Source organism: Dama dama, chromosome 29 (assembly GCF_033118175.1).
Source record: "Dama dama isolate Ldn47 chromosome 29, ASM3311817v1, whole genome shotgun sequence".
In the NCBI taxonomy this organism is placed as follows: Eukaryota; Metazoa; Chordata; class Mammalia; order Artiodactyla; family Cervidae; genus Dama; species Dama dama.
Genome location: NC_083709.1, coordinates 70,099,353 through 70,112,990, shown reverse-complemented (window position 1 = coordinate 70,112,990; position 13,638 = coordinate 70,099,353). Strand labels below are relative to the sequence as shown.

Below are 13,638 nucleotides of genomic sequence, written 5' to 3'. Positions count from 1 at the left end.
CTCATAAAACACAGACCTCCATGATCCTGAGGTCCCTCAGCTCTGTGAAGGAGCCTGGGAACAGGAGAGGTGAATAATCAGGGCATCTTAGGTTTAAAAGAACTCAAATGTTATGAAGCCAAGTTGCACTCTTGACCACCAAAGGACCTCAACCTCAGATGAGGTCCCTATGTTCAAAAGATTTGGTCTACCACAGAATCTGGAAATTAAAAAAAAAAAAAAACTAAAGAAGAAGAAAAGGGAGAAACCTCTAAAGATTAAAACTTTATTAGACTAATTAATTAATTAATAGATTAATTAAGCTAAATCTATCAAGTTGGTGATAGACTTAAAGAATGATTTTAGAGCATAGAGTGTTTGACTATACCTCCTTAGTGAAATATATTCTATAAATAAATAGAGCTTCAAAGGAATCTTTAACTTTATTCAGGGTCACAATGTCAATGGGAGGGTGGAGCAGAGGAAAGGGAACGCAAAAGAGGCAACATCTTGGTAATTGCAGAATCTCAGGGACAGAGTTCATTATACAACTCTCTCTCTCTGCATTTCTGCATGTTTGAACATTTTTATAGTGAAAACTAAAAATACCCTGCTTTGCATTTATCAAAACTTGCAGAATGGAACACCAGCTCTTCTGATGAACACCACAGAGCCGAGGAGGCCTCCCTGAGTTGGTGGAGTTCCAAGCAAGAGCCAAAGGTGCTGGACACGTTAGTTGACCTCATCCCACCAATATCTCTTCTAGGTTTTTTGAAATAACAGAAGTGACTCCTCCTCCTTACTATGGCTTTTGTGGATCCTTGAGTTGGGAATTAGTAACTGGTCCAGTTATTGAAATTTGAAGTCATGTGATAAGGAGTTAGTTTAAAAAAAGACTTGGAGACACCAACTGATCCTCAGTTTCCATGTGTAAAACAGGAGGCTGTACTCACCAACTGTGAGATGCTTCCAGTGCTGACATTCTGGACCTGAGGCCCAGACACTCAAGGGGAGAAAGAAGGACACCGGATGAGAAGGGGGAGGCGTATGAGAGAGGTCAGCTGTCCCCACAAAGGGGCCTTTCTTTTGCAGGGGTGGTCACTCTGGAGGCCTGGTCACTCCTGGAGGCCAGGAGCACACTGCCCAGCATAGGCCCAGCTCGCTCACCATCCCAAAGAAGCCAGGCCTGTCCTCGGGCACATGCAGCTCTGGATACACGGTATTCAGGAACCACTTGAAGTCCTTACACCCAAGCTTCGCACGGAGCTGTCTCCTCTCTGTCACGTCTCCAAAGGGCTCCTGAGAAAAGGACAAAACGGTGAGCCCCTGCAAGGCACAGCACTTCCTATTAAAGACTTTCATTCACCCAGGAAGCCTTTATTGAGCACCGACTGTGTGCGGGGCCTGCATAGGACAGAGAGGACGAGAAACGGTCTCAGACAGCGTGGCAGCACCCCAGTGGGAGATCCTGCTGCCCAAACAATGACGTCCCCAGCTGCTCTCGCTGCAGGGGTGTGGCGAGGTGCCGGAGGAAGGACACAAAGCCCCTGCTGATGGGTCAGGAGCTGAATCCAGGGGCTGCACGGGCATCCCCGGCCCCCTGTGGTCACAGGTCAGCGGCACGTCAGGAGCACACGTAGGTCATAGTGTTCTCATACTTTAACCACTGATACCTGGACACTCACTTCTAAACACAGGTAAGTACTCTAGAGGTAATTATGAATGAAAACTTTCTCATGTGCTCAATCTATTCAAGTCTAAATATATTCTTCCGATAGTAAGAGCAAAATGCTATAATGATAAATACTTGTTTTATGGACAAAACCAAGGATTATGAATTTTTGAATAATCAAATAAAGCAAGCATCTATTTAGCACAGCAAATGTACAACCATGAGAGCAATGCTGAGGCAGAGATAGGACGGTCCCTGTGTTATGATGCTAAATGATTAAAATTTGACAAGTTAAAATATTCAACAAAATGATAACAATAAGGAAAAAGTCTGAATAAAATTTCGTTTCTGCTTGCTTTCCAGAAGTTCATTTTTCAATGAGAGTCACTGTGTCCTCATCTTCAACCAAATATCCACTTCAACAATCTGCCACTGGGCATTCAGAAAAAAGGTGCATGAGTGCCCCTCTTTCTAACATATTACTCTTTGGGAACCCTCAGAAAGAGGGATCGATCTGTGGGTTTTAGACTGGGTGACAGGGAAGAGCAGATATTTCTACCCTGCAGCCTTGGGTGAGACAGAGGAAGCAGTGACCCTGTAGCCCAGAGGCAGAGAAAGGCCACAGCAGAGGTCAAGGTGGGTGTCCACGGGCTCCGCAGAGCAGAGAGCATGCCGCTGGAGTGGACCCAGTTCTCCCACATCTGCAACGAGCCCTTGGGCAAGTTCCTCAAATCACTCTCTCTCTGAACTTCAGTTTTCTCATCCACAAAATGAAAATCTCCAAGTTACTCTGAAGGACCGCTGTAAAGATTCACAAGAAGAGACTTACATCAAGTGGCCGGGAAAGAGGCCTTGGAGCCAACTTTCCTGTCTTGCCACATGGCCCCTTAGTTACATGGACACAGGTCAGTGGGAGCCCCGTCCCGGCGTGTGCGGAGGGTGGCCTGTGAGTGGCAGTGGGGCTCTCTGTTAAAATGTTATTTTTAACACTCAAATCAATACTTGCGGCGTCTTCACACTTTCACGGTCATTCTCAGACATGAGAGTCCCCCAGCGTGCACATTCCCAGCTGAGGTTATATCTCAGCTCTCGTCCTGAAAGCAAGTGTCCTGTTTACTATTCAGTACCATGGTTTTCAGACTGTTCTGTACTGTGTTGGTGACGCCACTGTTTAAAATGGCCCCCAAGAGTAGTTAGGGCTGTCCAGTGTTCCGAGGGCAAGGCCGTGATGTGTTGGAGGGAGAAAAGAGGTGTGTCAGATGAGATTCACCTGGGTGTGAGCTCAATGCAACCAATCAACAGTATACGTTAAATAGATTATTTAAGCAGAAGCACACATAAAACCAAGTTATGTATAGATCCGTTGATAAAAATGTCTATCTGCAAGACGCCTGCAGGAACCTAATCCTGTATTTCCCCCATGATCAATGGCTAAGTAGTCAGTCCCAAATTCAGTGACTGTGGTTCGGTGACCGTATGGAGCATAATTATGGTGAGGAGTGAGAATCAACTGTCTGTTGTTTATTATAAGTGAAGGAATACAGTTTTCCTCTTGGGTTGTGAGCACCTGATTTCCTCTCTATTTCTCGAACCAGATCTACTGCAGGAGGAGGCCAGAATCAGCTGCTTTTGTTTGGATGTAGCCAGAAGGAGTGTGGGTGTGCAGGGGGACTCACCAGGCGGGCCTGGGGATTGCGATGGTAGTAGAGCTCTTTAAATTCATCCATCCACACTTCAGCTGCGCGGACACTGTTGGCCAGGGCCTTGTTGCGGGAGTAGGGAGCTTGCCTGGGGAAAACGTGGCCAACGTGCGAACACGGGTGTATCTCCAGGGTCCCCCCGCACTGCCAGATCTGCGCACAGAGCGGGGAGGAGGCGGGGTGATGGGGCTGAGAGGGACGCGAGCTGCTGGCCCGCAACGCCTACAGCGAGGAGGCTCGGCACACAGAGGTCATGGCGAACACTGCCAAGACCTCACCCTCCATGAGGCAGGGGGCCACGTCCCCGGGATATTCAGGACACAGGATGCAGTCAAAGAGCAAGAAAACAGCCCCAAAGACAAATAAGCCATCGGAACCCAGACCCCAAAGTCCATGCACAAGGGCTAGGAGCACCCACAGTGGACTTCACTGGGAGCTCACTTACTTACTAGGTAAAGCACAGGCCGATTACCTGGTCTCCTAGCCACAGAAGATAGGAAAGCAGCAAGTAAGAAGAGAGGTTTGGAAGGGGGAAAGGAAGAGCTTCTAGAGGCAGGCAGAGCAGCCTGACACCTAGGAAAGAGGCAGAAAGAGTGTTAAAAGCACACCCCAAAACTCAGCACACAGTCATCTGGAGCCTTTTCATGGACATATGACCAAAGGTAGCTACTGCTGCTGCTAAGTCACGTCAGTCGTGTCCGACTCTGTGCAACCCCATAGACGGCAGCCCACCAGGCTCCCCCATTCCTGGGATTCTCCAGGCAAGAACACTGGAGTGGGTTGCCATTTCCTTCTCCAGTGCATGAAAGTGAAAAGTGAAAGTGAAGTCGCTCAGTCGTGTCCGACTCTTAGCAACCCCATGGACTGCAGCCTACCAGGCTCCTCCGTCCATGGGATTTTCCAGGCAAGAGTTCTGGAGTGGGTTTGCCATCTGGTGCTTATAATGGGGAGGAGGCGTGAGTCCTCAGTGGAGGGCCAAAGTTTTATTTATTAATTCTTTTAAAGCAGCAAACCACATAAGATATTCCTCAATTTGAAAATTTTCCATTTAAAAGCACGAACATCGACTTAAGGCTTTGATACTTAAAATGCAAGATTCAGTTAATTAGGAAATCCCCCAGAATGCTAATGCTTTCCCAAAGGGGCATCTGTGTGTCACACACAGCAGAAGCAATGTATGGGCTTGTTACAAAATGCAGACACCCACTCCCCACCGTAAGTCTATCAAATCTGACTTTCCAGAGACCATGCATAGGAATCTGCCTTTTTAACAAGTTTCCCTAACAAATCTCATATGTGTCAAAGTTTGAAAGTCACTGTGCCAAATAAATGGACAAGGAAATGGCAACCCACTCCAGTATTCTTGCTGGGAGAATCCCATGGGCAGAGGAGCCTGGTGGGCTATAGTTCATGGGGTCGCAAAGAGTCGGACACAACTGAAGTGACTTAATTAGCACACACGTGCCAAATAAAGAGGCGACTTTATCAAGCAGTCAAGCCCATCAAGGCTCCAAAGCATGGGATCAGGAGGCAGGTGCCTGTGCTTAAGTGCCGGATCTGTCATGCACTCTTTGAGTGACCTTGAGCCAGTCACTTCCCCCTCCACCCGCCACCCCTCCCTCAGTAGAGTAAGAGAACTAGGTAACTCCCAAGACCTTTAGCAGCCCCAAATCTACGAAATGTGTATTTTAAGAGTATTTACAGGATGCCTGTGCCATTGTATTCTTTCGGGATTGCTGGACAGACTGCCAATATAGAGGGACAGTCCACCAGGCTCTCCTACCAAAGCCACCGTTCCCAGAGAGAGACAAAAACAGGTTAAGAACAAGTGGGAACAGAAGACTATACTTACCCTAAAGGAGAATTCGAGGTTTTCTCCACCCCAAACTTCCATTCCTATATCATAAGACCCCAGGTATTCAAAGTATTTCTTACTCACAGCAAACAGCCCACCAGCCATCGTTGGAGATCTAGAAGCATGTGAATCATAATTCGAGGTAAGCAGCAGGAAATCATCGCAGTTGGTTTCTACTAGAAGCCTTGAGTCCATTCACTCACATAAGCACACCCCAAGTTCACGCTCTCTTAGCCTGGAGCTAAGCTGGGCCAGCAGCTGGATGTCCCCCACAGCCCCTACCCCATAGCCCCTGCCCTGGGGAAGCTCGTGGACACCTCACAAGGCAACACAGAACTCTGTGGGTGACTAAGGTCAACCTGGGACCCTGCGGAAATACAGAAGAAGCCACGAGATGGGGACGGAGGCAGGCAGGGCTGAGCCTCTCGGAGGAGGCACGGCCTGCAGCACAAAGGGGATTTAGCCCAGAAGAGGAATCAATGGTTCTCCGAGAAGACAGGAGCATGACCAAAGGCCTAAGGGTGAGTGAAAGCCCTGAACTTCTAGGAGCACAGACAACAGACAGAGATGAGAGGGGAGAGCCCGAGTTCTGAGAGGATGGCAGGAGCCAGGCTGGGCGGCACTGCTCAGAAAGATTCTTCTTAAGGAAAAGAAATAAGACATAAAAGGATAAATATTGTGTGATTCTACTTATATGAGGTACATAAAAGAGGGAAATCCAGAGATGGGAAGTTAGGGGTTGGAGGAGGGGAGGAAGGTGAGGTATTGTTTCATGGTACAGAGTTTCTATACAGGACTTCCCAGGTGATGCAGTGGTAGAGAATCCACCTGCCAAGCAGGAGACCCAGGTTCAATCCCTGGGTTGGGAAGATTCCCCTAGAGAAGGAAATGGTAATCCACTCCAGTATTCTTTCCTGGGAAATCCCATGGACAGAGGAGCCTGGCAGGCTACAGTCTATGGGTCACAAAGCGTCAGACATGACTTAGCGACTAAACAACAACAACCCAGGGTGATGGCAAAGTTCTGGAAATATATAGAAGTGATGCTTGTACAATACTGGCAATGTGTATGATGCTAGTGAACTGTGCATTTAAAAACGGTTAAAAGGGTAAATGTTATGTTACACATACTTACCAAAATTATTAAAATATATATAACAATATAAAATCCACATGTATAGCAAAGATTTTTATCAAAGATAAACAAATACTCTGGAAAATGAAAGGAGAAGCAACAGCTAACCACCCCTCCCGAGGGCCTTCACTGGCAAGCTGGCCAGACGCAGTGAGGCACCCAAAGCAGCAGCCCCCGACCTGATGACATCGATGGGGGACCGCATGCGGAGCCTCTCCTTTTCAGGGACCGTGTGCCACGTGAACACCAGCCTCCAGTCAAAACCGCCGATCTGGGGCTCCCCAGCATTGCCCAGGTACTCGAAAGTGTTCCAGTCAATCACATCAATCACAGGGCACACCACTGCAGACTCCTTCTCATGGATCCTGAAAAGAACCAGAACACCCTGACGTTCTGCCAGGTCTGGGCAGTAGGAGGACCACCAGGGGACCTGAGGATTGAGGCTCCTCAGCCTTCCGCTAAGAGGGGGGACGCCTGTGTGAGAAAGGCCTGCTTCTCTTGCTCCAGGCGTCTACAGCCAGGTCAGCCCCGGCAGGTGAACACCATGGGGGTGCTGGGCGGAGGCGGGGCGGGCACAAGGATTCTAGCCCTGATGTGTAAAGTCCCATAGCTTTAATACTCTGATTCTGTCTAGAGATATTCTGGTTAAACTTGAGTCCTTCTGTGAGAGTCACAATGTCAAAATCCAAGCTAACTTTTAAAACAGAAAGCAGACTTTCAGTTTCTCAAGACTGTAAGAGATTTCTTCATGTAATCACAATGAAACATCTTCAAGTCAAGAAATAATTATCTTCTTATGAACAGAGATGCACCCAGACCAAAGGGTCTGCTTTGGAACTAGCAAATAAATTTTAATCCTGCCCCTTCTTTGCTGTGTGACATTAGTGTTGCCATTTAATCACTCAAGAGCCTGTTGCCTCTGAAACAATAATACACACTTGGAGGGCTAATGTGGACTCCCTAACAGAATGTTTGTAAGAGGCTGGCAGAGACCCTGGAACTATAGCTATACTTTTCTTTTAATCTTCTTTATGATTAAACGTTACAAACAGTGGAAAATGTGACAGTTTCTCGTTGCAGCCATCAGCCTGTGCACAGGCTTCAGGGATTCTCTCCACAATGATTCTTACAAGCCCAGCCATCTTTCAGCAGGCTTCCAGACTGTGTTTCTTTGCCTCTGACAGCACAGCAGGAAGCGTGAACTGAGACTGGACCATATGTGAACATTAGATTTCTCTGGATTGTATTTTGGGGGCACTTCTCTAGAATCTGAGACCTCTAAACCATAAACTTGTGACTTGCATCCAGCTGGTTGGAACCAGGGGTCGTCTAATTTCTACAAGAAAGGGAAAACGGGTGGTAGCCAGTACTGGAGTAAAGGATTCTAAATCATGGTTAGAGAATGTGCAGGCCCAGTTGCAGCGGTTACTGGCTAGAGCTTCCTGACATCTTGTGACCCAGGGACCAGGGATACTAAACATCCCACAGTCCAGTCCTACACAGCAAAGAATGGTTCTGCCCCAGATATCAACAGCAGCTCATAAGATGCCAGGGGCACAACCTCATTAATATGACAATTAAGAATACTTTCAAAAGCCCCTAAAGGGAAGGGATTACTGTGCCTGGCTGAGACCATACCTGAGCCACAGTCTACAGTCCAGTGTCTCAACTCTGAAGCATACCCAACTCCCTAGGGAACTTTTGAAACATCCAGAAGGCCAGGAACCACCCCAGAAATTCCAATCCAAATAGTCTGCTAAGGACCAGGACTTTTTAAAATTCCCCAGCTATTTCTAATGGGTAACCAGGGGAGAATCCCTCTGACTCCAGGTATGGAACAAGGATGTGACTATGAGGAATGCCACCTCACTCTCTCCAAAGGGTGGCCTGGAGTGAAATGGAATCCCAGATGGCATTCACGCATCGGCTGAAGGGAACAGTGCGCCGCCCTCCCATGGTGTTAGACAGGACTGGAGGGGGCCCTCTGTAGGCACAGAGCAGGCAGGAGGCAGGGTGAGCCCACCAGGCCAGATTCCAGAGGGAGCACCTGGCTGTCACTACATTTTAAATGATCTCAGACTCTTGCACTAGCCCGAGGAACCGTGAGTCCCTGCCGCTGCTGAAGCCCATTAGAGCTGAGCGGGGAGAACGAGGCATCGAAGGACCAGGACGGGAGACGTGTCAGGGCAGAGTCTGGTCTCATGCAGGAAGGGGGGTGGGGGGGGGTCCCCAGCTCTTCCAGACAGACCTTGGCAACCAGGCACTGGGGGCCAGCGGAAAGTAGTTCTCCAAATGCACAAACTCAGATCTTCCAGCCCTCTACCCACTCCATACAGTGGGGACCAAGCAGAGAACCTGCTCCTCCCTAGACTTCCTCTCGCACCTGGAGGAACTCAGGGCTTGCCAGCCCAGCTCCTGATGCAGAATCAGTAGGACAGGGAGGGAAACAGGGAAAGGAAGAGAACAAAAGTCAGCCGAGGGTGAGCCCTGAGAGGCTGTGGGGCAGCAGGAGAAACGGCGTTGAAGACGTGGCTGTATTTATGCTTTCATGACTCCATAAAAATAGATATTAAAAATAATATTTTATGACTATGGTGGTGGTGGTTTAGTCGCTAAGTCGTGTCCGACTCTTGCGACCCCATGGACTGTAGCCTGCCAGGCCCCTCTGTCCGTGGGATTCTCCAGGCAAGAATACTGGAGTGAGTTGCCATTTCCTTCTCCAGGGGATCTTCCCGACCCAGGAATTGAATCCACGTCTCCTGCATTGCAGGTAGATTCTTTACCAACTGAGTTATAAGGGAAGCCCATATTTTATGACTATATTATAGGTATAAAGACAACCCAGGCTATATTCATTATTGTAATATTCATTTTCCATTCTGAGTTTAAAAGAAATTATCATAATTTGGGGGGAGGGTCCCTTAAAGTTTTACAGGTGGGCCCTAGGCATTGTTGGTATAACGGATAAGACAGCTGGCTTGAAGGAAATACATCAAAACATATTCTCTAGGAGTACAATTCTATGTGACTGACAATATTTTTTTCTTGGTTGATCATACTAAGTTTTCTACAATAAATGTGTAAAATTAGCGGTAATAAAATGAAACACTCATCTGGGGCCTCCTGTCTACGGGCATGTTCTAAGTGCTGGCTATATACTAACTTAACAGCCTCCAGAGCCCCAAGACATCCCCTCCAGCCAGGGGACCGGAGGCTGTGGCCAAGGAGCGTCTGGGCCCAGCCCCCTCCCTCCCACGCGTTTGTCGGGGCCCCGCCCCCGCCCCGCCCCCACAGACGCACATGCCCCGCCCCGCCCCGCCCCCACAGACGCACCTCTGCAGCAGCGGCTCCAGCCAGCCCTCGTGGCACTCGCAGTGGCAGTCCAGGAAGGTCAGCACGTCGCCCTGGGCCACGGAGGCCCCGAGCAGCCGAGCTCGCACCAGGCCCTCCCTCTTGCTGGCGCGGACCAGGCGGACCTTGGGCAGCCCCGCCAGCTCCGTGGCCAGGCGCTCCTTCAGGTGCTCTGCAGAGGCAAGCAGGACAACGAGGGTCACCGCCCCACACCCCCAGCCGCGTCCTTCCCGGGCCTCCCTGTCCCACAAAGAAGCCTAAATAGACACGAGCCTCCTCTGTTCTGCACCAGGGATATCCTCACTGCGCTGGGAATCAAGCCTGGAAGCCCCCGGAAGGCGGGGAGGCAGGGGTGGAGGATTCTAGAACCACTGAAGGGCTCCCCCTCAACACACAGGTAGGTGGATCTCTACTCCTGCAAGGGGTGAATGTGGCATGTGGATCTATCTCAACAAAGCTATCCCCCCCACCAAAAGTACCTTGACTTGTGAACATTTAAATAAAAGCACAAGAACCACCCATCCACAATTTTTCCAGAAAATTCTTATATAAATGTTAATTTATGTTGATATGCAATACATCATAAGATTTTAATTTACATGGAACTATGTTAACACAGGTTTTATTTATAATTACATTAATGGAAATTTTCTCAGAAGCATGATTCAGTTGACACAGTAATTATAATAATGGCAGCCAACATTAGAAGGCTTAGTGCGCTGACTACTACTGTCCAAGTGATTCACGTAACTCACCCTATGCAGTGAGTGCTACTGAATGTGTGTGTTCAGCCATGCAGTCGTGTCCTGCACTTTGCGACCCTAAGGACTGTAGCCTGCCAGGTTCCTCGGTCCATGGGATTTTCCAGGCAAGAAAGCTGGAGTGGGTTGCCATTTCCTCCTCCAGGGGATCTTCCTGACCCAGGGATCGAACCGGAGTCTTCTGTGTCTCCTGCATTGCAGGCGGATTCTTTACCACTGAGCCACCTGGGAAGCCCCCACTACCACAATACTACTACTGTGCCCATTGTATGGATGAGAACATTGAGGCCAGAGAGGCTAAGTGACGAGCTGAGGCCCCAGACAAGAGAGCAGAGCAGCTGTGATTTGAACCCAAGGACTCAGGCTCGAGCCTGCAGCCTTAACACTGCCTCCAGAGCTTTCTCCTACAGTTTCTCATCCTTATTAAACAAATCCAAAACTTGTCAGGAGGACATGCTTACCCCATTTTGCAGAAGAGGAAACGAGTCCTTATGAGCTGAAAGGACGGACACAGCTAGAACTGGCCCCTGGACTCCTGACTCCACACACAGGCCCTGGAACTAGAGGCCCCAGTTCACACCCCTCAGTGGGTCAGGCGGGAACCACTCAGGAAAATTAAAAGGACAGCATCTCCCCACATTTATTAATACATAGGCTTTGTCTCAAAGCCATCCTCAGCCATCAGTGAAGGGGAGAACTTTGTAAAATGCCCAGAGTTGCTTTGTTGGTGGTGAAATGTTTCTCTAAATATTCTTGATACTCAAACAAAAAAACAAAAACATTCATTGACTGATTTTTTTCCAACCCTAAATATAATTTCGTACAAGTGGATAGCAGGAATAAGGGAGGTGACTTCCCAAGCAAAGCTAATTAGTAGCAGGGCCCAGTGAACACACAGGAAAATGCTGCTGCAGCTCTCCAGTCCTCATTATGGGTTTGGTCAGCATCAATCTTCTGTCTGCCTGAGCTGTCTTACCCCATCCTGGAAAGTGCTGACACCCTCATCGGCTCAGGCTGACACTGCAGGAAGGGTGTGAGGACAGCGCAGGGCAGGGCTTCTTCCTCCCATACAGGCTGAGGGGAGAATCCTGCTGGTTCATGCATCACCACCACGGGGACCGAGAGCCTTGGCCCCACCGAACCTTGTATTTACAGGACTGAATTGCACTGAAGGGGTCATACCATACTCCTGCCTGCTGAGCAGCGGCTTCGTCCCATAAAAAGAAAATCATCTGATGTCAACTTCTGAATGAATACATTTCCGAACGTTTCGGGCACTTTACAGTTTTTAAAATATTTCCTAAAAACTGAAGTTATCATTGAACAGTTGCCAGCAATGGGCCAGGTCCTAACAAGCTACCACCTCATTTAATCCTCACCAATGACCCTGAAAGGTAAGAACTACTATTATACCATTTTACAGGACTGGAAGCCAAGGTTGAAACTGGTTAAGCTCCGTGCTCAAGACTATATGGCTGCAAAGTGTTGGAGCTGGGATTCTAGGCTATGCGGTATGATGCAGAACCAGAGTGCACACAGGCATATTTAAAACAACCCTGGGAGGAGAGAAAATGGAGACACACGCCTACTACATGCTGGCTGCTACATGAGGTTCCGTGCCACACGTGACCTCATTCATTCCTCACCACAAATCTCTGCTTTAAAGGTGCTGTTCTAAGTCACTGCAGTCGTGTCCAACTCTGCGACTCTGTGGACTGTAGCCCACCAGGCTCCTCTGTCCATGGGATTCTCCAGGCAAGAGTACTGGAGTGGGTTGCCATGCCCTCCTCCAGGGCATCTTCCGGACTCAGGAATCGAACCTAAGTCTCTTATGTCTCCTGTACTGGCGGGCGGGTTTTTGACCACTAGTGCCATCTGGGAAGCCCTGATTTAAGTGTAGATAAACCCATTCACAGAGGAGAAACCAAGAATCAGAAGACAAGTGACGTGCCTGGGGTGCCGCGACAGGTTATGGTAGAGCTTCACGGGAAAGCTCAGTCCAGCCGCAGACCCTGTCCCTCAGCGCCTTAGACTACCACAGGCCCCAGCCTCCAGCCTCGCTTGTGTGCTGCCAGGGGGATGCCAGCTGTCCCGACTCCCGCTCCCCATGCCTCTCAGCTGAGCACACGGCCATCCACCACAGAGATGTGCCCAGTCTCCCTCACAAGTAGGTGTTGCCAAGTGACTCTGTTCTACTCAAGGGGATGTAAGGGTGACTTCCGAGCGGACTGCCAGGAGTAAACAGGAGGGGAAGAGCCAGCCCGGGCCATGCCGTCCTCGAGAAAGGGGAAACTCAGGGCAGGAGGAGCCGGGCCCTGACACCAGGGAGCTGCCACACCTGCCCGAGCCTGTTACCCCAGATTGGCAATAGAGAGAGAAATCAGCTTTGATCTCCCGTAAATCACTGTTATTTTGTGTTTCTGTGAGAACAGCACACCTACCAGTCAGGACAGACACACGGGCTCTGAGGTCAGACAGACCAGCCTCGGGGCCTGAAGCGGCAGATGGGCAGCGGCTCTGCCCTGAAGGGGGGCCCAGAGGCCGGGGACTGGGTGGGAGCAGGCTCAGCACCACACCCAGAGCTCTCCCTGTGGGAAGGCCTGACACTTCCCCTCACTTAAGCTTACCTGACCACTGCTTCACTGACACCACTAACCACAGCCAGGCAAGGCCACAGCAGCCCCTGCAGCGGTCCTCCTTCCACCCTCACCCCGCAAGCCCCAACATCAGTCAGCCTGTCTCAGCAGGGCAGCACGGAGGCCCCGAGACCTAGCAATCCTACAGCTCTCCCAGCAGCCCTCAGGCGGCTCCCGACAGGCTCCTATTTAAGCTAAATTCCTTCTATTGTCCTCCAAGGCCCCACCTGATCTGGCCCCATCCACCCCGCAATCCCACCCCCCAGGTCACCCCCCACTGGCTGGTGGTCTGACGCCGAGAATGGCTGCTTGTTTTAGCTTCTGCACCTGCTGCCCCCAGCCCGGCCCCCTGCCCAGACCTTCACCGGGCTGCCTCCTTCTTCTTACTGTTGTTTCCAGTCGTGTTCACTCTTTGCAACCCCATGAACTGCAGCACACCAGGCTTCCGGGTCCTTCACCGTCCCAGAGTTTGCAGCTTTTGGCTTTAAAGAGGCCTCTGTGATCTCCATCAGCCAGAGGAGTCCTGGTCCCCAAGCTCTAGGCGTTCTC

The 13,638-nt window shown here is 49.8% G+C and overlaps 1 protein-coding gene across 2 annotated transcripts in view; it reads right to left on the bottom strand.

Annotated features, from left to right (window-relative positions):
- Nucleotides 1-13,638, bottom strand: part of GALNT12 (polypeptide N-acetylgalactosaminyltransferase 12) — a 32,929-nt gene that overhangs the window by 9,661 nt on the left and 9,630 nt on the right. For both annotated transcript variants that reach the window (XM_061132697.1, XM_061132698.1), the window contains exons 3-7: nucleotides 9,675-9,864; nucleotides 6,521-6,706; nucleotides 5,204-5,321; nucleotides 3,328-3,504; nucleotides 1,147-1,278 (exon numbers count right to left, since the gene is read on the bottom strand). In XM_061132697.1, the coding sequence (XP_060988680.1) occupies nucleotides 1,147-1,278; nucleotides 3,328-3,504; nucleotides 5,204-5,321; nucleotides 6,521-6,706; nucleotides 9,675-9,864 (803 nt within the window). The remainder of the gene's footprint in view (nucleotides 1-1,146; nucleotides 1,279-3,327; nucleotides 3,505-5,203; nucleotides 5,322-6,520; nucleotides 6,707-9,674; nucleotides 9,865-13,638) is intronic.